General features: G+C 50.3%; 3 protein-coding genes and 1 long non-coding RNA gene across 6 annotated transcripts in view; 1 reads left to right on the top strand and 3 right to left on the bottom strand.

The window, feature by feature from the left end:
- Positions 1 to 212: 212 nt before the first annotated feature.
- Positions 213 to 16,159, bottom strand: strn3 (striatin, calmodulin binding protein 3). Of its 2 annotated transcripts, XR_009525591.1 has the most exons (17): positions 15,881 to 16,159; positions 11,123 to 11,226; positions 10,762 to 10,835; positions 10,024 to 10,102; positions 8,271 to 8,447; positions 7,333 to 7,471; positions 6,945 to 7,086; positions 6,198 to 6,337; positions 5,821 to 5,999; positions 5,496 to 5,543; positions 5,041 to 5,162; positions 4,776 to 4,943; positions 4,419 to 4,559; positions 4,219 to 4,326; positions 3,991 to 4,077; positions 1,754 to 2,029; positions 213 to 1,631 (listed from the first exon to the last, which is right to left on the bottom strand). XR_009525591.1 is itself a non-coding variant. In XM_060051484.1 (16 exons), the coding sequence occupies exons 1-16, from the start codon at positions 16,157 to 16,159 to the stop codon at positions 1,860 to 1,862; spliced, it is 2,157 nt and encodes a 718-aa protein (XP_059907467.1). In that variant the 3' UTR covers positions 213 to 1,859. The 2 variants fall into 2 exon arrangements, 1 of the variants encoding a protein (XP_059907467.1); XM_060051484.1 differs by having other exon boundaries at positions 213 to 2,029.
- On the bottom strand, positions 11,390 to 15,870 carry LOC132457465 (uncharacterized). Its single transcript, XR_009525659.1, has 3 exons — positions 13,697 to 15,870; positions 12,377 to 13,505; positions 11,390 to 12,278 (listed from the first exon to the last, which is right to left on the bottom strand). It is a non-coding gene; the product is annotated as an uncharacterized LOC132457465 (long non-coding RNA).
- A 224-nt stretch (positions 16,160 to 16,383) lies between the features above and the next one.
- On the top strand, positions 16,384 to 18,936 carry ap4s1 (adaptor related protein complex 4 subunit sigma 1). Of its 2 annotated transcripts, XM_060051706.1 has the most exons (7): positions 16,384 to 16,471; positions 16,565 to 16,615; positions 16,721 to 16,866; positions 17,278 to 17,364; positions 17,774 to 17,842; positions 17,991 to 18,044; positions 18,357 to 18,936. In XM_060051706.1, the coding sequence occupies exons 3-7, from the start codon at positions 16,729 to 16,731 to the stop codon at positions 18,507 to 18,509; spliced, it is 501 nt and encodes a 166-aa protein (XP_059907689.1). In that variant the 5' UTR covers positions 16,384 to 16,471; positions 16,565 to 16,615; positions 16,721 to 16,728; the 3' UTR covers positions 18,510 to 18,936. The 2 variants fall into 2 exon arrangements, with proteins under 2 accessions (XP_059907689.1, XP_059907690.1); XM_060051707.1 differs by having other exon boundaries at positions 16,412 to 16,615; positions 17,991 to 18,002; positions 18,367 to 18,936.
- Positions 18,816 to 19,692, bottom strand: part of hectd1 (HECT domain containing 1) — a 42,008-nt gene continuing 41,131 nt past the window's right edge. The window contains 1 exon segment of the mRNA XM_060051297.1: positions 18,816 to 19,446. Coding sequence (XP_059907280.1) covers positions 19,309 to 19,446 — 138 coding nt within the window. The 3' untranslated portion in view covers positions 18,816 to 19,308.

Raw genomic sequence — 19,692 nt, 5'->3', positions numbered from 1 at the left:
GCACGTAAAAGTTATTAAATAAATGCTACATTATAGGAAAATACTTGCTAGTGTTTGTTTCCCGGTGTCAGCGGGAGCTCGGGTCTCAATCCTTCTTTCAGTTGATCTTAGCTTTTTAGTTCATTGAATTATATTTCGCTTACGAGTGAATGCAGTATGAAATGATGAATGTATCAGGAAATGTATGTGTTCAGGAAAACACTGCTCATGTCTACATGTACACCATTTAATATTTATTATAGACATTTTATATACATTTCAACAGTTGTATTTTGCTATGTGGTACAATCTTTAAAATCTGCTGTTTGTAAATCAAAAAAACTTACAAAACTCATCAAAACTCCCAAACTGATATTTTTTTTCTTTTTGGAAGACTAGAAAAAATACTTTATTGTATTAATCATGCATTACACAAACAAAAGCCTTGAATTACACCAGAGGGGTGAAACACCTTGACAGGTAAAACAGGACAACAGAAACCAGACGAGCTCTCCTGCCGTGGTCCGTGAGGACGTTACAAATCCCTTAACTTAGAAAAATAAAATATCATTAAAAACAAACGAGTGGAATAATCCTGCCCAATCCCAACCGTGATGTCATCGCTCCAACCGTGATGTCATCCGTCCAACAGCAAAGCCATTGCTCAGAACCGTGATGTCATCATTAAAAAAAATGGCGATATCACCCCCAAACTATGATTTCATCACCTGACCCGTAAGGTAATATCCTGACCTGGGACCTGTGACGTCATCGCTCAGAACCACGACGTCATGGGTCTCCAGCGTGATGTCATCACCTGAACCGTGGCATCATTAGTGATGAGTTATTCGTCCCAACCAATCAGAGCAGAGTTATACGCGAGTCCGAAAGGTTGGGACTGGGTTCTGCTTCCTGTTTCCTGCTCAGAGAACCAATCATAAAACCGTCTAAAAAGTCACACGTCTGTGTTTCTGTGTTGTGTGTGTGTGTTGGGGTAGGGTCTTTAGTAGGAAGGGGTCAGGGTTCAAAGGTCATCCTGCTGCTCAGTTGGGCTAAGAATCCATGACCCCAGCAGCTAGGAACCAGAGGGCTACAGAACTAGGAGACAAGGGCGAAGGGATCAAGGAGCTAGGAAACAAGGGTGTAGGAGGCCAGCGGGTCCAGTGGGTTTGATTGTCCTGATCCGTGTGACCCCAGGGAGGGGTGGGTTGGGGGGGGGGGGGGGGGGGGGGTTTGAGTGTTTACACTTCCGGCGGTCCGTTCATATCAAAAGAATTACAAAACTAGATTTCCTTTACATGGGCGAGTGGGACGCCGGCTCCATGGAGACCCAGGACGGGCTCCACTTCCTGTTCCTCGGCACGCCACCATCATCCAGACCATAATAACCACAACAACGGAGGAGGCGGAGGGGGCCGTGTCTCTGAGTGAAACCGGACTTCTTAGCGTTTAGTCGACCTCTTTGTGTGTGTGTCTGTGTGTCCGTGTGTGTGTGTGTGCGTCTGTCCGTCTGTGTGTGTATGTGTCTGTATATGTGTCACTGTGTGTGTCCGTCTCTCTCTGTGTGTACGTGTGTCTGTCTGTGTGTCCTACCGTCTGTGTGTGTTTGTATGTGTGTCCGTCTCTCTCTGTGTGTACGTGTGTCTGTCCGTCTGTCTGTGTGTGTGTCTGTCCGTCTGTCTGTGTGTGTGTGTCTGTCCGTCTGTCTGTGTGTGTGTGTCCGTCTGTCTGTGTGTGTGTCGGTCCGTCTGTATGTGTATATCTGTCTCTGTACGTGTGTGTGTGTGTGTGTGTGTGTGTGTGTGTGTGTGTGTGTGTGTGTGTGTGTGTGTGTGTGTGTGTGTGTGTCCGTCTGTCTGTGTGTGTGTGTGCGGTCCTCTCTAGACGTAGACGCGGGCCAGGGCGTCGGCGCCGGCGGAGGCGATGTAGGCCCTGCTGGGGTGGAAGGCCACGTCGTAGATGGCCTCCTCGCTCTTCTTCCGGTGGGCCGTGATCTCCTGGACGCACGTCTTGCTGTCCACGCTCCAGAGACGCACCGAGCAGTCGTGACCTGCACACAGCGAGCCCCACGTTAGCCACAAGCCACGTTAGCCCCGTGGTAGCTCTGTTAGCTCCACGCTAGATTCAAGCTAGCTGCAGGGTAGCCCCCTGTTAGCTCCGTCTCCTCCACATTAGCCACATGTAAGCTCTGTTAGCTCTGTGATGGCCACGTGTTAGCTCTCTGTTAGACAGGTGTTAGCTCTGTGTTAGCAATGTGTTAGCTCTGGGTAAGCAATGTGTAAGCTCTTTGATGGCCACATGTTAGCGCTGTGTTAGCTCTATTTTAGGCAACGTGTTAGAGCCGTGTTCGACATGCGTTTGCGCGGCATGTTTGCTTTACCATGTTAGCCAGTGGAGGCTTCTCCATTGAGGAGAGGGAGGAAGATCCTCCTTAACATTGTTGAGAATAAAACATGTAGATTGCCCAGACTACTGTAATGAATTAATGCCCTTAAATATGACAAATTTAATGCCTTTGAATATATAATGTTCGTTTCCCTGGGTAAAGGGACATTAGCACCCCCTATCGCCTTTTGACAATTACTTCAGGGAGGAAGGTCCTCCCTCAGCCTCCGTTGACTCCCATTCATTTCCCCAAAAGTACTGGCGGCCGGTGGATAACATGGGTTTCATTGGGAGAGAGGAGGAAAGTCCTCCTCTGAGTGGGTGTGACCTTACAGGCGTCTGATTTGCGCAAATATCTAGTCGCGCTGCGCTATGAACCAATCAGCAGGATCCCTGGCTGGTGAGCAGTATTGCCAGATTGGGCAGATTTCCAACCCAATTGGGCTACTTTTAACCTCTTTAGGCTGGGCGGGATCATTGGGCGGGAAATGTACCCAATCTGGCAACGCTATCGATAACAAACAAACCCGCTCTGCCTGCATTGCCGCTCAGTTAGAGACGCAAAGCAGGTGAAATCATCTGAAGGATAACGAGGTTCTAACATTTGCAAATAAAGTGTACAATGGAAACATTGGAAACAGAGGACATTGTTCATGTTTAATCACACAAAGCATTCCATTCATTGAGTTACAGTGCTAAGTTAGCGACCAAAGAAAAAGGTAGACCACTTCGCAAAATCGAGATCACCAAAAGTAATGGCAACGTCAGTGTTGTGGGTGCTACATGGTTTGCTAGGTACTCATGGCTTACTGGTAGCATTACTAGCAATCGACTGTAATCCTGGCTCTGTTTGCTAATGAATAATGGCAAATCTCCAACTTGGGCTGTTCATGGTTTCCCTGATGTGAAAAATCTTGATAGGGCAACCAAACGCCACCACTAGTGTCAAGTTGACGTTGGTGCTGCTATGCGACTTTCCTTGCTAGGCACCATGCCTGTAGATCAGGTTGAATCTAGAATACTGTTATCGTTCTTTTACTAGTTTGTTACTCTGACCGTTCTGTTCGATATCGTGGAAATGGTGTGGAACGGGTGAATGATTCATGATGCATTTTATCACTTTTGGTCAGTCTTTTCTTAAAACAATTGTGACTGAAAATAAACATAGCTAAATTACAACCAATAACTTCAGTCATTGAGGGCAAAAATAGGCCCCAGATTTTTTTATTTACTTTTACAAATCAATAGTCGGCCTGATTTAAGGAATGGGCTTTGCATCCTTTCCTTCTGCCCTTGTGGTCCATTTCAAAGACATGCTGCCCACCAGCTTTCAAATCACCAGTGATGCCACTGGTGGCTTTGTATCAAATGTATTCACATAACTATCCCGCCCTACTATTTTGTAGTTCACCAAAACACCCTGAAACAACTTGAGTCTCACATTCTTATGCCACCATTACACCAACAGTGCAAGCAGGCCAATGGCAACCAAGCGCGCAGTCCTTCCTCCCTCACTTTAAAAACTACCAGCCGCCACTGATGTTAGCTCTTCACCAGTTAGCATCCACAAGTTAGCATCATGTTAGACGTAGCCCACCTATCCACAGGAAGTGATGCGTGACTTACTTCCTGACATCAGGTAGATGCCGTTCGGGTCGACCGCCAGGCTGGTGACCGCGTCCAGGTGAGCCACCATGTCATGAACCACCTTACCTGCACACACACACACACACACACACACACACACACACACACACACACACACGCGCGCACACACACACACGTCAGACCTTTGTATATCAGACAGGTTGACAGACAGACAGACAGGCAGGCAGACAGACAGGCACCACTGACCTGTCTTGTTGTCGTAGAACTTGATGTGTCTGTCCTCGTGGGCGGTGATGGTGAGGGGGAGCGTCGGGTGGCTCACCACCTTGTTGATGTGATTGGCTCCTGGCAGTGCTGGGGGCGGGCATATGCAAATCACATGAGGGAAATGCTTCCAGTGCGTGTCTGCTTGTGAAGTGTGTTTCTGCGTGCGCGTGTGTACGTACTGCTTTCTCCCTGGCCGTGCAGCACCAGTGCATGCTGGGAGGTCTCCAGGTCATAGAGGACCACATCCCCACTGCTGAATGATGTCACCATGTGGGCGGGGTCACAGCCGTTGAAGTCCACCGACGTCGGAATGCCGTGCTCTGCAGACACACACACACACACACACACACACACACACACACACACACACACACACACACACACACACACACACACACACACACACACACACACACACACACACACACACACACAGGTCAGATAGACAGGCCAGACATGACAGGGAGACATGTTTATATCTGACAGGTACACCCGGTGACGTCACGTGACGTCACGTGGCCGCGGCGAGGTCCTACCTCGGTCGGCGTTCAGGGTGCACACGGCCCCGCCCTTGTCCTGAGGGTTCCACAGCTTCACCGTCCCGTCGGCCGAGCACGACAGCAGCCGCTTCTTGATGCCGCTGTAAGCCAATCCCCACACGGCGTCCGTATGCCCCGCCCACGAGCCCGCCAGCACGCTGGGGTCTGATTGGTCGGGGGCAGAATCAAACCACGGGAGGTCACGATCATGACCAAACGGATGTGTACCGACATAGGGTCAGGGGTCAGGGGTCAGACCTACCGTAGGTGTCGTAGGGGTCCACGTTAGAACTGGGCATGTTCCACCAGTGGATGTTGGAGTCGATGCCTCCGGTGAAACACTGCTCTCCACTGGAGCTCATAGCCACACACAGCACCGCACCACTGGGGGGGAAGAGAGAGAGAGAGAGAGAGAGAGAGAGAGAGAGAGAGAGAGAGAGAGAGAGACAGAGACAGAGACAGAGAGAGAGAGAGAGAGAGAGAGACAGAGACAGAGAGAGAGAGAGAGAGAGAGAGAGAGAGAGAGAGACAGAGAGAGAGAGAGAGAGACAGAGAGAGAGAGAACATGATTTTGGTGAATTCCTGAAGAGGTGTGTGTGTGTGTGTGTGTGTGTGTGTGTGTGTGTGTGTGTGTGTGTGTGTGTGTGTGTGTGTGTGTGTGTGTGTGTGTGTGTGTGTGTGTGTGTGTGTGTGTGTGTGTGTGTGTGTGTGTCTTACATGTGGGCTCTGAATGTGTAGATGGGTTCCACATCGAAAGAGGCACTTCTAGAAGAACCAGAAACACATCGAGTTAGGACAACTTCACCAACAACCCCATCATCTCCATCTCTAACCCCTCCATCACCTCCGTCCCACCACCGCCACGACCTCCATCACCCCCACCACCCCCATCATCTCCACCACCCCCATCATCTCCACCATCACCTCCATCTTCATCTCCATCATCTCCACCACCACCTCCATCACTATCCTGATCACCGACACTCACACCCCCAGCCCCCCCACCCCCCCGCCCCCCCATGCAGGCTCCAGGGGGCCGTACTTCTTGGCGGGGAGGGTCTTGGTGAGGTTCCAGAGCTTCAGCGTCTGGTCCTCGGACACCGTGACCATGCAGGGGTCCACGGGGTGGAAGGCCAGCGCCCGCACCCCGTCGAAGTGGCTCCGCAGCGTGTACTTGGGGCTCCACGTCTTCCGGAAGGACGAGTCCTTACTGGACGGCAGCTGACACACACACACACACACACACACACAGGAAGTGACATCACTGAACGGGATATGACATCACTGAACAGGACGCGCGATGGCGTCAGTGGAGCGCGGACGTGGATCTACAACATCACGCGCACACACACATGAACTACGTAAACACACACACACACGTACGTACGGAGTAATTGTGTACATGTGTGTGGTCATTACATCATAGCTGTAGTCGGGGTCGTCGTTGGCGACGGTGAGGTCAGCGAGGTCGCCCAGTCCGAGCACGTTCTCCAGGACGTCCTCGTTGCCGCCCAACAGGAAGGACTTCCCCCCGCTGGCAGGGTATGGCAGTGGCTCCGCTGAGAGGGAAGATAAAACTTTATTAACAAAAAGGCCCAAGACGACACGGACCACCACGACCAGCTGACCAGTGCAGGGCTAACCCCATCAGCGCTAGCCCGCCCAGTGCTAAGCTAACCGGACAGGCACGCGGTTAAGTTAACTGCCGCTAGGCTAACCTAACAGGCAATAGGCTAACACAACAGGCGCTAGGCTCACATAACAGGCACTAGGCTAAGCTAACAGGCGCTAGGCTAGGCTAATAGGCCCTAGGCTAACCTAACAGGCGCTAGGCTAAAACAAGAGGCGCTAGGCTAACCTAACAGGCGATAGGCTAACACTACAGGCGCTAGGCTAACACAACAGCCACTAGGCTAACACAACAGCCACTAGGCTAACACAACAGCCCCTAGGCTAACTTGAATAGCGGTAGCATTGCTCTTCGAGTTAGCCTTTCACTCCCTGCTCTAACCCGACCAGCGCTTCATATTTGTTTCGACCAATCGTATCGATGGAGGCAAGGACCGGTTAGGGGGTAATGGGCGAAGACAAACTCTAGGCTACGCTAGCAGAGCAGTGCTAGGCTAGCGCTAGGCTATGCTTACGCTAGGCTAAGCTAGCCCTCACCCCACTCGGTGCCGTCCCCGGAGCTGCGGGCTTCCCCGGCGCCCTCGCCGTCCTCCGCCGTCACCAGGAAGTCGAACTCCTTCAGCGCCTCCTCCGTGTCCGCGTCCTCCGCGAGCTCCGACGCTAGCCCCTCGTTAGCCACCTGCACACGGCGCCGCGACAGGCAGATTATACCACCGGTATAACATGGAGTTACCGTAGCATAAGTAGCATACAATGCTAATGCAAAAAAGGTATGCGTACTCTTCTCATACCTGTTTATAGTACCTCATTATAGTATTCTGTTTAACTGAATACTATCTTTGTACTTTTGTTTTACATAAACACTGTGTTTGTGTGTGTGTGTGTGTGTGTGTGTGTGTGCGTGTGCGTGTGCGTGTGTGTTTACCTTGTTCTTGTGTTTCTTGCGCTGCGCCGTGTGTGTGTTGATGTGGTCCAGCATGTCGCCCTCCTCTTCCTCCTCCTCCTCATCACTGTCCTCCGTGTTCTCCAGGAAGTTAAACGTCTCCAGGACGTCCCCGGGACTCCTGCATCATCACCATCATCATCATCACCATCATCATCATCATCACCATCATCATCATCACCACCATCATCATCATCACCACCATCATCTTCATCATCATCATCAGGGTTACTCTGGTTCTGATTCTTACCTATCTGAGTATTAGTACTGCTGACCTCTGAGTATTAGTACGACGGACCCCTGAGTATTACTACTACTGCTCTACTTCTCTAACTACTTGTACTTCTGCTCTGAGTACCGGTACTCCTGCTCTGAGTACTAGTTCTCCTTCTCTGAGTACTCCTGCTCTGAGTACTAGTATGCTGAGTACTAATATTACTGCTCCGAGTACCAGTACTACTGCTCTGAGTACTCCTGCTCTGAGCACCAGTACCACTGACCTCTTGGTGTCCTGCTCTGAGTACCAGTACTCGTGCTCTGAGTACTAATACTCGTGCTATGAGTACTAGTACTCGTGCTCTGAGTACTAATACTCGTGCTCTGAGTACTAATACTCGTGCTCTGAGTACTAATACTCGTGCTCTGAGTACTAATACTCGTGCTCTGATCTGTCCCACTGACCTCTTGGTGTCCTACTCTGAGTACCAGTACTCGTGCTCTGAGTATTCGTGCTCTGAGTACCAGTACTCGTGCTCCGAGTACTCGTGCTCTGAGTACCATTACTCGTGCTCTGATCTGTCCCACTGACCTCTTGGTGTCCTGCTCTGAGTACCAGTACTCGTGCTCTGAGTACCAGTACTCGTGCTCTGAGTACCAGTACTCGTGCTCTGAGTACCAGTGCTCTGATCGGTCCCACTGACCTCTTGGTGTCCTGCTCCCTCCTCTTGCCGGGGGACTCCGTTCCGTTGAGGATGTGCTCCAGGTTCTTGTTTTCCAGGGAGCCGTTGTGCTCCGAGCCGGCTAGACCCAGCAGGGAGCGCACCCTCTGGGACCGCACGTCCAGGATGGTGTCTGTGTAGCCCACCTCCTGCAGGTACCTGGAGTACACAGTACACACATTATACACACATTATTATATACACCTCCAGGATGGTGTCTGTGTAGCCCACCTCCTGCAGGTACCTGGAGTACACAGTACACACATTATACACATTATATACACCTCCAGGATGGTGTCTGTGTAGCCCACCTCCTGCAGGTACCTGGAGTACACAGTACACACATTATACACATTATATACACCTCCAGGATGGTGTCTGTGTAGCCCACCTCCTGCAGGTACCTGGAGTATTATAATATATACAATATATACATTAATACACAATCTATACATTATACACACATTATTAACACACAGTGTGAATCTCACCGTCTGAGGGGCAGTGTGTAGTGTGTACTACAGAGTGTGTATCTCACTGTCTGAGGGGCAGTGTGTGTGTAGTGTGTACTATAGTGTGTATCTCACCGTCTGAGGGGCAGTGTGTGTGTAGTGTGTACTATAGTGTGTATCTCACTGTCTGAGGGGCAGTGTGTGTGTAGTGTGTACTATAGTGTGTATCTCACTGTCTGAGGGGCAGTGTGTGTGTAGTGTGTACTATAGTGTGTATCTCACTGTCTGAGGGGCAGTGTGTGTGTAGTGTGTACTATAGTGTGTATCTCACTGTCTGAGGGGCAGTGTGTGTGTAGTGTGTACTATAGTGTGTATCTCACTGTCTGAGGGGCAGTGTGTGTGTAGTGTGTACTATAGTGTGTCTCTTACTGTCTGAGGGGCAGTGTGTGTGTAGTGTGTACTACAGAGTGTGTATCTCACTGTCTGAGGGGCAGTGTGTAGTGTAGTGTGTACTACAGAGTGTGTATCTCACTGTCTGAGGGGCAGTGTGTAGTGTAGTGTGTACTATAGTGTGTATCTCACTGTCTGAGGGGCAGTGTGTAGTGTAGTGTGTACTATAGTGTGTATCTCACTGTCTGAGGGGCAGTGTGTAGCGTAGTGTGTACTACAGTGTGTATCTTACCGTCTGAGGGGCAGTGTGTAGTGTAGTGTGTACTACAGAGTGTGTATCTCACTGTCTGAGGGGCAGTGTGTGTGTAGTGTGTACTATAGTGTGTATCTCACTGTCTGAGGGGCAGTGTGTGTGTAGTGTGTACTACAGAGTGTGTATCTCACTGTCTGAGGGGCAGTGTGTGTGTAGTGTGTACTACAGAGTGTGTATCTCACTGTCTGAGGGGCAGTGTGTGTGTAGTGTGTACTATAGTGTGTATCTCACTGTCTGAGGGGCAGTGTGTAGTGTGTACTACAGAGTGTGTATCTCACTGTCTGAGGGGCAGTGTGTAGTGTAGTGTGTACTATAGTGTGTATCTCACTGTCTGAGGGGCAGTGTGTAGTGTAGTGTGTACTATAGTGTGTATCTCACTGTCTGAGGGGCAGTGTGTGTGTAGTGTGTACTACAGAGTGTGTATCTTACTGTCTGAGGGGAGCTGTGTGTGTGTAGTGTGTACTACAGTGTGTATCTCACTGTCTGAGGGGCAGTGTGTAGCGTAGTGTGTACTACAGTGTGTATCTTACCGTCTGAGGGGCAGTGTGTAGTGTAGTGTGTACTATAGTGTGTATCTCACTGTCTGAGCAGCTGCCGTCCTTGTTTCCAGGTCAGCTGACAGTTTGGCGGAGACGTGACTTCTGCTTCTTTGGTTTCATCTGGAAAACACACAAGGCACACATTATACATTTAGCAGTATTTATGTGTAGTATAGTAGTATTGAGGCGTAATATAGCAGTATTAAGGTGTGGCATAACAGTATTTATGTGAAGTAAAGTAGTATTTATGTGTAGTATAGTAGTATTTAGGTGTAGTATAGCAGTATTTATGTGTATTATAGCAGTATTAACGAGTAGTATAACAGTATGTATGTGTAGTACAGTAGTATTGAGGTGCAGTACAGCAGTATTTATGTCTAGTATAGTAGTATTTAGGTGTAGAATAGTAGTAAATATGTGTATTATATCAGAATTAAGGTGTAGTATAACAGTATTTATGTATAGTATAGTAGTATTTAGGTGTAGTATAGCAGTATTTATGTGTACTATAGCAGTATTAACGAGTAGTATAACAGTATGTGTAGTATAGTAGTATTGAGGTGTAGTACAGCAGTATTAACGAGTAGTAACATTATTTATGTATAGTATAGTAGTATTGAGGTGCAGTATAACAGTATTTATGTGTACTAAAGTAGTATTGAGGTGTAGTATAGCAGTATGTATGTGTACTAAAGCAGTATTGAGGTGCAGTACAGCAGTATGTATGTGTAGTATAGCAGTATTGAGGTGTACTTAAGTATCATCCAGTATAGCAGTACCTGTTTCAAAGCTGGGAGGCTTCACCTCTCCTTGGTTCAGCTCAGTTCCGTATTTTAACTTGTGGTACTTCGCTCTGAGGAGAAAAACATTGTGAGTAAAAGAGAAGAGGAGGCAGCAGCGCGTAGTACTGTAGTAGTAGGTTAGTACTACTGTAGTAGAACCGCATAGTGCTGCATTAGTACATTTAAGTAGTACTGCTTATTTCTTCCTCTGTACTTAGTAGTTTGTAGTTCTGAACTTTGTAGTTCTGTTTAGTACTGCAGTAGTACTATAGCAGTATTATGAGTACTGTAGTAGTACTTCGTAGTCCTGTAGTAGTACTGCAGTAGCACCGTGGAGGGAGGAGGAGGAACTTCTTACCGCTCCTGCTTCAGGGCATACTCCAACATCTTGATTCTTCGGACGAGGTCGTTCTTCAAGTTCTCCTGACCCTTCCTCTCTCCCTGGAGGAACGCTATCCTGGCCTGGAGGGGGGGGGGGAGAGAGAGTTCAGGAACCAGTAGGATCAATAAAGAGTGATCGGGTATCCCCCAGGATCAATCATCAACAATACCCTGCTCACCCAAGCTGCTCCCGACCGGCTGCACCCCTCAAGGGGGGGGGGGGGGGGGGGGGGGGGAGGTGGGCGGGGTCGGGGGCACACCTGTAGCTGGATATGTTATTTCCATGATCGACATTGACTCCCAGGAGTTCTGTCGCCCTCTGGTGGTGCTATGCCTTTACAGCCCAGCGGGGATTTGCTTGCAGTTGTCCATAGGGGCTTTTGAGGACACATCCTTCGGCTGTGTACAAAGCACTGTACACTTTGCACCCTTAACGGATTGTCGTTAACAGCTCTCCCTGGCGTCGCCCTGTAGCGTGGCCATAGCGTCCCGGGAGAGGAACAGGGGTCCAAAGGTCAGACTACGATCGGGACCTGATCCAGACCTGATCGGTGGTCAGGCAGACTGTGAAAGGCAGAGTGTTCAAAGCGGAAGGGAAGCTTCACGCCGACCTCAGCTCAGATCCGGCTGAACAACGGCCTCCACTTTCTTCACTTCATATTTGTGTGCAATGGAAACAGACACAGCGAATAAATGATACAGAAATCCTTTGAGCTAAATTTCAGTCAGACTTCCGCCTTGCATGCAGACAGGGCTGTGAGCCGAAACCTTTTTATAGTTTTATAGGACACACAGCTGTAAAAAGACATACAGATTCTAGAACACACAGCTATTGTATACCAGAACTCTTCTAGAACACACAGCTGTAATACACGAGAACCCTTCCAGAACACAGCTGTTATATACCAGAACCCTTCCAGAACACAGCTGTTATATACCAGAACTCTTCCAGAACAAAGCTGTCATATACCAAAAGCCTTCTCGGTTATTTTGGTTGAAATGTGTGATTTATCTGGATGATAACACACTTATAGTAGGCCCCCAGGTCCAAGATTAACATCATCATCATCTGGCTGCCTGTCCATCCAGCTGGCTATGAAACCAAACACTGAAGGCATGCAAGACACAGTGTGCTATTAATACACACACACACACACACACACACACACACACACACACACACACACACACACACACACACACACACACACACACACACACACACACACACACACACACACACACACACACACACACACACACACTTGACCGGGGGTCCCTTCTTCGTCTAGTGTCGTCATGACAACAAGGAAATATGTGTGTGTCTACTCTCAGTGTATATGCAAGAGAGAGAGACCGAGAGATGGAGACAGAGAGACAGTGAGAGAGACAATTACAGAGAGAGACATGGCAGACACAGAGAGCGAGAAAGAGACACAGACACAGACACAGAGAGAGACAAACAGACAGACAGACAGACAGACAGACAGACAGACAGACAGACAGACAGACAGACAGACAGACAGACAGACAGACAGACAGACAGACAGACAGACAGAGACAGAGCAGACAGAGAGCGAGAAAGAGACAGACAGACCAAGAGAGAGAGACAGACAGACAGACACAGAGACAGACAGACAGACAGACAGACAGACAGACAGACAGACAGAGAGCCACAGAGAGACGAGACAGAGACAGAGAGCGAGAAAGAGAGAGCGAGAGAGCGCGAGACCAGCAGCAGAGTACCTGCGCCCCCTGTCTGACCCCGGCCCCCCATCCCCCGTGGAGGCACCTGGCGCTGGGGGGTCCGGTCGTCAGACTGACCGGACCCACAGGGAGGGCTAGCCCGACCCCGCCAGGCCAACCCTCCACTGCGCGCCCGTCTGGAACCAGTTCCGAGACAACAGAAACAGACCCAACAGCCCCGGGGAGCAAGTGGAAAGACCGACAGCCAATCAGAGCGATGAGATGTGTGTGACTAATCAGCGGCCGCCATCTTGGTTGTTTCTTAAAAGAGTGCTCCCATAGGCTGCTCCGCTATTCAGTCATCGTGTCAAACCCGCCCCATATCGTTTCAAGGGTTCTGATTGGCCCGACCTGAACGGGAGGAGCCAATCAAACAGGAGCCCCGGATTCTTGTGGTTCCCCCCGGGCTAACCGTGGTCCCACATAGTCCACCGAAACCAGCGGAAACCCAAACCCACTGGTCAAAGACCGAGACGCGGGAGATGCTACCCACCTCAGCGGGAGGGTGGCCCGGTCTACAGGGGTCTCCTGAGGTAGCTGGTCTGGAGACGGTTTCAGGTGTCAGGGTTACCACTGGAGTACTGTTTACTACAGCTGGTGCTACCGCTACAGCCCTGTCTCGTGGACCTTGACCTGTAGCATTGTTATGACTGACTGGCTGACTGACTGACTGACTGACTGAGGGAACTGATTGACTTAATGAGTGAGGGTGCAACTGACTGACTGGCTGAGTATCAGATGTGACTGACTGACTGAGTTACTGAGTGAGTCGGTGAGGGAGCGTCTTACTTACTGACTGACTAACCTGTAGCATTGTTATGACTGACTGACTGACTAAGTGAGGGAGCAACTTACTGACTGAGTGAGTTACTGGCTGAGTATCAGATGTGACTGACTGACTGACTGGCTGGCTGAGTTACTGGCTGAGTATCAGATGTGACTGACTGACTGACTGGCTGGCTGAGTTACTGGCTGAGTATCAGATGTGACTGACTGACTGACTGGCTGGCTGAGTTACTGGCTGAGTATCAGATGTGACTGACTGACTGGCTGGCTGGCTGGCTGAGTTACTAGCTGAGTGTCAGATGTGAACATGACTCATGAGCTGGGGCGTGGAGGTGTTTCCTGGTATCAGAGGGTTCAGCAGAACCACCTGTCTCATGTCTGAATCAACAGTTGCTTCCCCTGGATCTGCTATCAGGTTCAAACACACTCCGTCATGAGTGAGTGAGCGGAGCGTTGTTATTCCTGGTCGGTCTACTTTTAGTACCGGGGCCCAGGAGAGCCAGCTGGACCCCCCTGCAGACCTCCTCTCTGAACTACCATCATCTGGTGGTCCTGTTGTGAACCTCTAGTCTGATCTGGTAGAATGGTCAGAGTGTTGGTTAGTTAGCTACTCTACAGGTAAGCAACCATCATCTGGAACTGGTGAACACCCAGTAGGAGCCTGTGATTGTTGGCAGCTGAAGTGTCCAACCGTAGCAGACAATGGTTGGTACTGGGCAGCTTCCAGGAGAACCAGTAGAAAGACTTAGAAAATAGGAAATAGAACATCCCTATTTTATCAGGCAGGTGTGAAGAACTTCTTGGAGTCCACTCTGTACTGAGTTTAGAGAGTAAACATACCCAACCTGGCAACCACAGGACATACGCCACCACAGGGCAAGGGCCCTAATGCTCATCAACATCCAGTAAATCCAGCTTGAGAATCTTGCCCTAAAGTACTCTGTCATGTTGGTGAAGGAGCCGTGGTGGTCCACCATGTCCACAGGCCGGACCACCCCAGGACAGAGGCACCGGGACCCCACACACCAGGGGACGACACAGTGTTCGACTGGAGGACTCCAGAGTATTCTAGAGTATTGTAGATCATATAGAGTAATATTCCAACAGTATTCTTAAAGACTCTATTGTAGTATTGAGTCATTATTTAGTATTCTATTGTTTTTTGTATTATTGTAGAGCATTATACTGTAGTATCCTGCTATAGTATAGTAATGTGGTATTCAGGAGGGCTATAGTTAGGGTTTCTGGGGTAACATTCTATTGTGGTACTGTGGATCGTTAGACTAGTATTCTTGGAGTGTGACGCTCTCTCACGCTGCCGACGTCATCCTCTAAGTATGCAACCGACTCACAACAAGTCAGGACAGCTAAGATGATATGTACCAAGAGATATCCAGCCCTCTCTCCCACACACAGACACACACACTATTAAGCTCATAGTACGTACACACACTCATAGTACACACAAACACACACTCTCTCTTTCGCTCTCACACACACACCTTAAAATGTTTTTAAATGAAAAGCATCAGAAACAGAAGCATGCCGGGAGCGGCTGTGTCCATCACATAGACATGCTGTACGTCATATCCACAACGTCCCCTGCTCTACTTGTTGTTGTGTTTGGACCTTCATGTACATGACATTGAGATAATATTTACACCAATGGTATAGTTACACTTTACTGTGCTACTTCACCGCCGGCGGACCCCCAGCGCCCCGGGGGACCCAGGAGGGGGCACAGCCTCGCGTGAAGCAGCTGTCGCAGCGGGTTGGCCTGAAGGGGTGATGCGGCCACACACCAGCCGGCAGGCCGCTGGCTTTACTGGTATTCCAGTAGTAACTGGTACTTCAGTAGTAACTGGTACTTCAGTAGTGACTGGTACTTCAGCAGTGACTGGTTCCTCCCAGACTAACCAGGCTCGTACCGTCAGGTCGCTGTGGAGCCGGTCGGAGGAGGTGTGTCTGACAGCATCAGAAGCTAACGGGGATCGAAGCTAATGGTAGCTAGCCTAAGTAGCGCTACCATGTACCGTTAACTAACCCAAATATTGTACTCATCCGTAATAGCGCGATAATAACACCGACGTTACCGATCCACTCGCACACCGAGCCGACACAGAGGTCCTATCCCCGCGGTGAATGTCACCCGGATCTACTGTAAAGCGACGTGGCCTCTGTTGTTTTTAGCGGGGTTAGCTACCTGCAGCTCGGCCCGCTCCACCTCCCAGTGCGCCCTCTCCATCTCGAAGCGGGCCCACTCGTGCTGGATGTAGTGCAGGATGCCGGGGATGGTGTACTGCTGGGGCCGCGGGGGCATCTCCTCTGCCGGCTGCTGCTGCTGCTGGGGCACCAGAGCCCCGCCGCCCCCGCCGCCCGTCGGCGGGTTAGCGGGGTTGTTGTTCCCTTGCTGCGGCTGTCTCGGGGCGGCCATTCCCACCCCTCCTCCTCCTCCTCCTCCTCCACCTCCTCCTTCATCCATGTTTTCTGGAGAGAAAGTAGGAAAGTCCCAGCAGCGCTCCGATCGACTAGTCGATCTCCCGCCGGTCACCCCGGCTCTCCGCTCCGCCGGTCGTGCCGCTGTGTGTGCGGGCGGGTGGGTGCGGACGGTCGGCTATGTAGTGGCTGCAGGAGTCGGGAGTCTGGATCTGCTGGATCTAGCCGGCCGACATTACGGCTCCGCCTGGATCTGCTGGCTACACGCCGCGCTGCATGCCGGGACACGGCGCATTGAGCATGCGCAGCAGAGAGCGCCACAGCGTACCAGAAGATGGGTCATATGTTGTTATGAGCTGTGAGTTAATGTAGAAAGCAGCGGTAGTTTGTGTTATTATAACGCTTTCAAGACCTCTGAGGAAACAATTAATAATGTGTGTCGCGTCAACAGCGGCAGAAAACAGCAGATCCCGCCTGTGGACGTAGATTGATGGTCTAGCCGGTGAGAGACTGTGGTCGGTGTGTATTAAAGGGTCCTGTCTTGCCACCAGTTCTAGGTGGGATCAGCCATTACAAACCCTTTGAAGATCTGTGGTTGTGTTCTCAGGGGTGGAGATGATAAAGTTCGTGCTGATGGTGAACCGCCAGGGTCAGACCCGGCTGTCGCGCTACTACCAGCCGGTGGAGCTCGGCAAGAGGGCGGCTCTGGAGGCCGACGTGGTGCGCGGCTGCCTGTACCGCAAGAAGGAAGAGGTGTCTGTCTGTCTGTCTGCATCCCCATCTCTCTGTCTCTGACTAGCAGCCTGTCGGTCTGTCTACTCTGCATAGCTGTGTGTGTGTGTGTGTGTGTGTGTGTGTGTGTGTGTGTGTGTGTGTGTGTGTGTGTGTGTGTGTGTGTGTGTGTGTGTGTGTGTGTGTGTGTGTGTGTGTGTGTGTGTGTGTGTGTATCTGTCGGTCTAATCTGCATATCTGTCAGCATCACGGTATCTGTCTGTCTGTCTGTCTGCATAGCTTTTCATGATTTTCTCCATTTGATCATCATACTTTACTGTTATAAACGTCTATTATACTTTACTGTGATAGACCTTTATTATACTTTACTGTTATAAACCTCATACGTTATGTTCTAAACGTCCATGCCCATGTCCCCAACGTCCTGTCCAGTGTTCCTTCGTGGAGTACAAGGACTTCAAGCTGGTGTACCGCCACTACGCCTCGCTCTACATCGTGGTGGGGATCACAGAGTCGGAGGTACTGCCTCATACCTCCGTAGATAACATCCACAGAGGAAGCAGTGGCTTGTTCAGACCAGAGGAGGAGTTCAGAACAGGAGAGAGGATAGTGTAGATCTGGCCTCTTGAGAACATGTCTTTGAAATCAGGGCGAGTCACTCTAGTCAGTCACATCTGATACTCAGCCAGTAACTCAGCCAGTCACTCAGTTGCTCCCTCACTCATTAAGTCAGTAAGTTGCTCCCTCACTGAGTCAGTCAGTCAGTCAGTCAGTCAGTCATAACAATGCTACAGGTTAGTCAGTCAGTAAGGTTACTGGTTTAGACGTATTGCACGATGCTAACTATAGCCCTACGCTAGGTCTAACCGTTTCAGAGTATTTCAACATGCAGTAGAGCAGTGTGTGTTGACGCAGTCCTCTCTTCCAGAACGAGCTGTCCGTCTACGAGCTGGTCCACAACTTCGTGGAGGTTCTGGACAAGTACTTCAGCCGTGTGGTGAGTGTCCCGCCCCCTGGAAGCCACCAATCAGCTGCTGAGCTGGAGGCACCTTGGAAACAGGGACCTCTGGCCACGGCCAATCAGCTTGTGTTTGATAGTAAACTATTTGAGTTGTGTTTTCTGACTGGATGTTTTGTCTCCACAGAGTGAGCTGGATGTATCCTTCAGTGACCCCTGCTGGCCACTCAGTGGAGTGCAGGTGTGCGTCTGAGTCCTCCATAATCAAACATGCTATACTCATTTTTAGGTTCTCACGTCACTTTTTATAATCTATTGAGGTCCTCAAAAAACGTTGGATGAGCGTGTTGTTGTATTTATTACTTTTAGGTGTCGGATCATTTGAGGATTAATTAATATTAGGGATAATCATCGCCATCTAGTGACAACAATATGAACTTTCACATTCATGGGTGACAAGGAAATAGGTGTCTTCACTTCTTCAGTAAATTATCCGGTCTTCACTATATGGAACCTTTGAGAGTGTGTGTGTGTGTGTGTTGAGCTCCTTAAGTGGCCGTCAGATCATGTTCAACATGGACAAGGTCCACATCATCCTGGACGAGATGATCCAGAACGGCCACGTGGTGGAGACCAACCACTCCCGCATCCTGGCCCCGCTCAGCGCGCTGGACACACTGGCTCACAGCTGAGGACGTCACCATGACGACCACGGAGCGCATACCCATCACCATGACGACCGTGGTGCGCATACCCATCACCATGACGGCCACGGAGCGCATACCCATCACCATGACGACCAGGGAGCACATAGCAATCAACATGACTAACGTGGTGCTCATGCTCCATCACCATGACTACCATGGAGTTCATACCCATCACCATGACTACCATGGAGCTAATGCCCATCACTACCATAGATTCATGTGTGGTTCATAAACAATGTGCCCTGAAGATGCTGGATCACCATGACGACGACAAGGGAGGTAGACACTGGATCGCCACGACAACATGGTTTCATACTTTGCAAATATTTTAATGATTTTTTTGTTTGGAGCATACACATTTGAAAATATCTGTTGACCTCAAACTGCAACTTGAGTTAAATAAAGGTTTATAATATACAAAGAAAATACAGGGAGCTGAGCTTGTTTGGTTCATTCTGCTTGTGCCTGGTCCTGGTCCATCGGTCTGGACCCTCCCCAGCAGAGGAGCCAGGCAGGCACTGGGACCGCTACAACCCCCCCACACAGCCAGCACGCCTCTCCACACACACAAACACACACACACACACACGGACGGACGAGGGAGAGACAGACAGCAGCCAGGAGGAGGACAGCAGAGAGAGGGGGGAGAGAGCACAACTTAAACTTTTCTTTAAATGTCTCAAAACAAACACACAACACTGCCTCTTCCTCGCTGACCAGCGCCCCTCCTGGGACTGCTCCGATTGGCCGGCTGCTGCGCCGGGGGTGGGCGGGGCTCGGGTGACGGATGGAGCATGCTCAGTTGAGATGGAAGCCCTTCTCCATGGTGGCCGCCAGCAGGCGCTCCCGCATGATGACCTCGGAGGAGTACTCGGGCAGCTTCAGGTAGTGGACGCAGGTGTTGACCGACGGGTAGCTGGAGTCTGTAGCGTCCACCTGAAACAAGCAGCCAGTAGAGCTCACTACAGCGCAGAGAGCCAGTAGAGCTCACTACAGCGCAGAGAGCCAGTAGAGCTCACTACAGCGCAGAGAGCCAGTAGAGCTCACTACAGCGCAGAGCCAGTAGAGCTCACTACAGCGCAGAGAGCTCACTACAGCGCAGAGAGCAAGTAGAGCTCACTACAGCGCAGAGAGCAAGTAGAGCACACTACAGCGCAGAGAGCCTTTAAGAGCCAGTAGAGC

Source organism: Gadus macrocephalus, chromosome 5, assembly GCF_031168955.1.
Source record: "Gadus macrocephalus chromosome 5, ASM3116895v1".
NCBI classification, from domain to species: Eukaryota; Metazoa; Chordata; class Actinopteri; order Gadiformes; family Gadidae; genus Gadus; species Gadus macrocephalus.
This window is presented reverse-complemented; position numbering and strand designations above follow the sequence as displayed.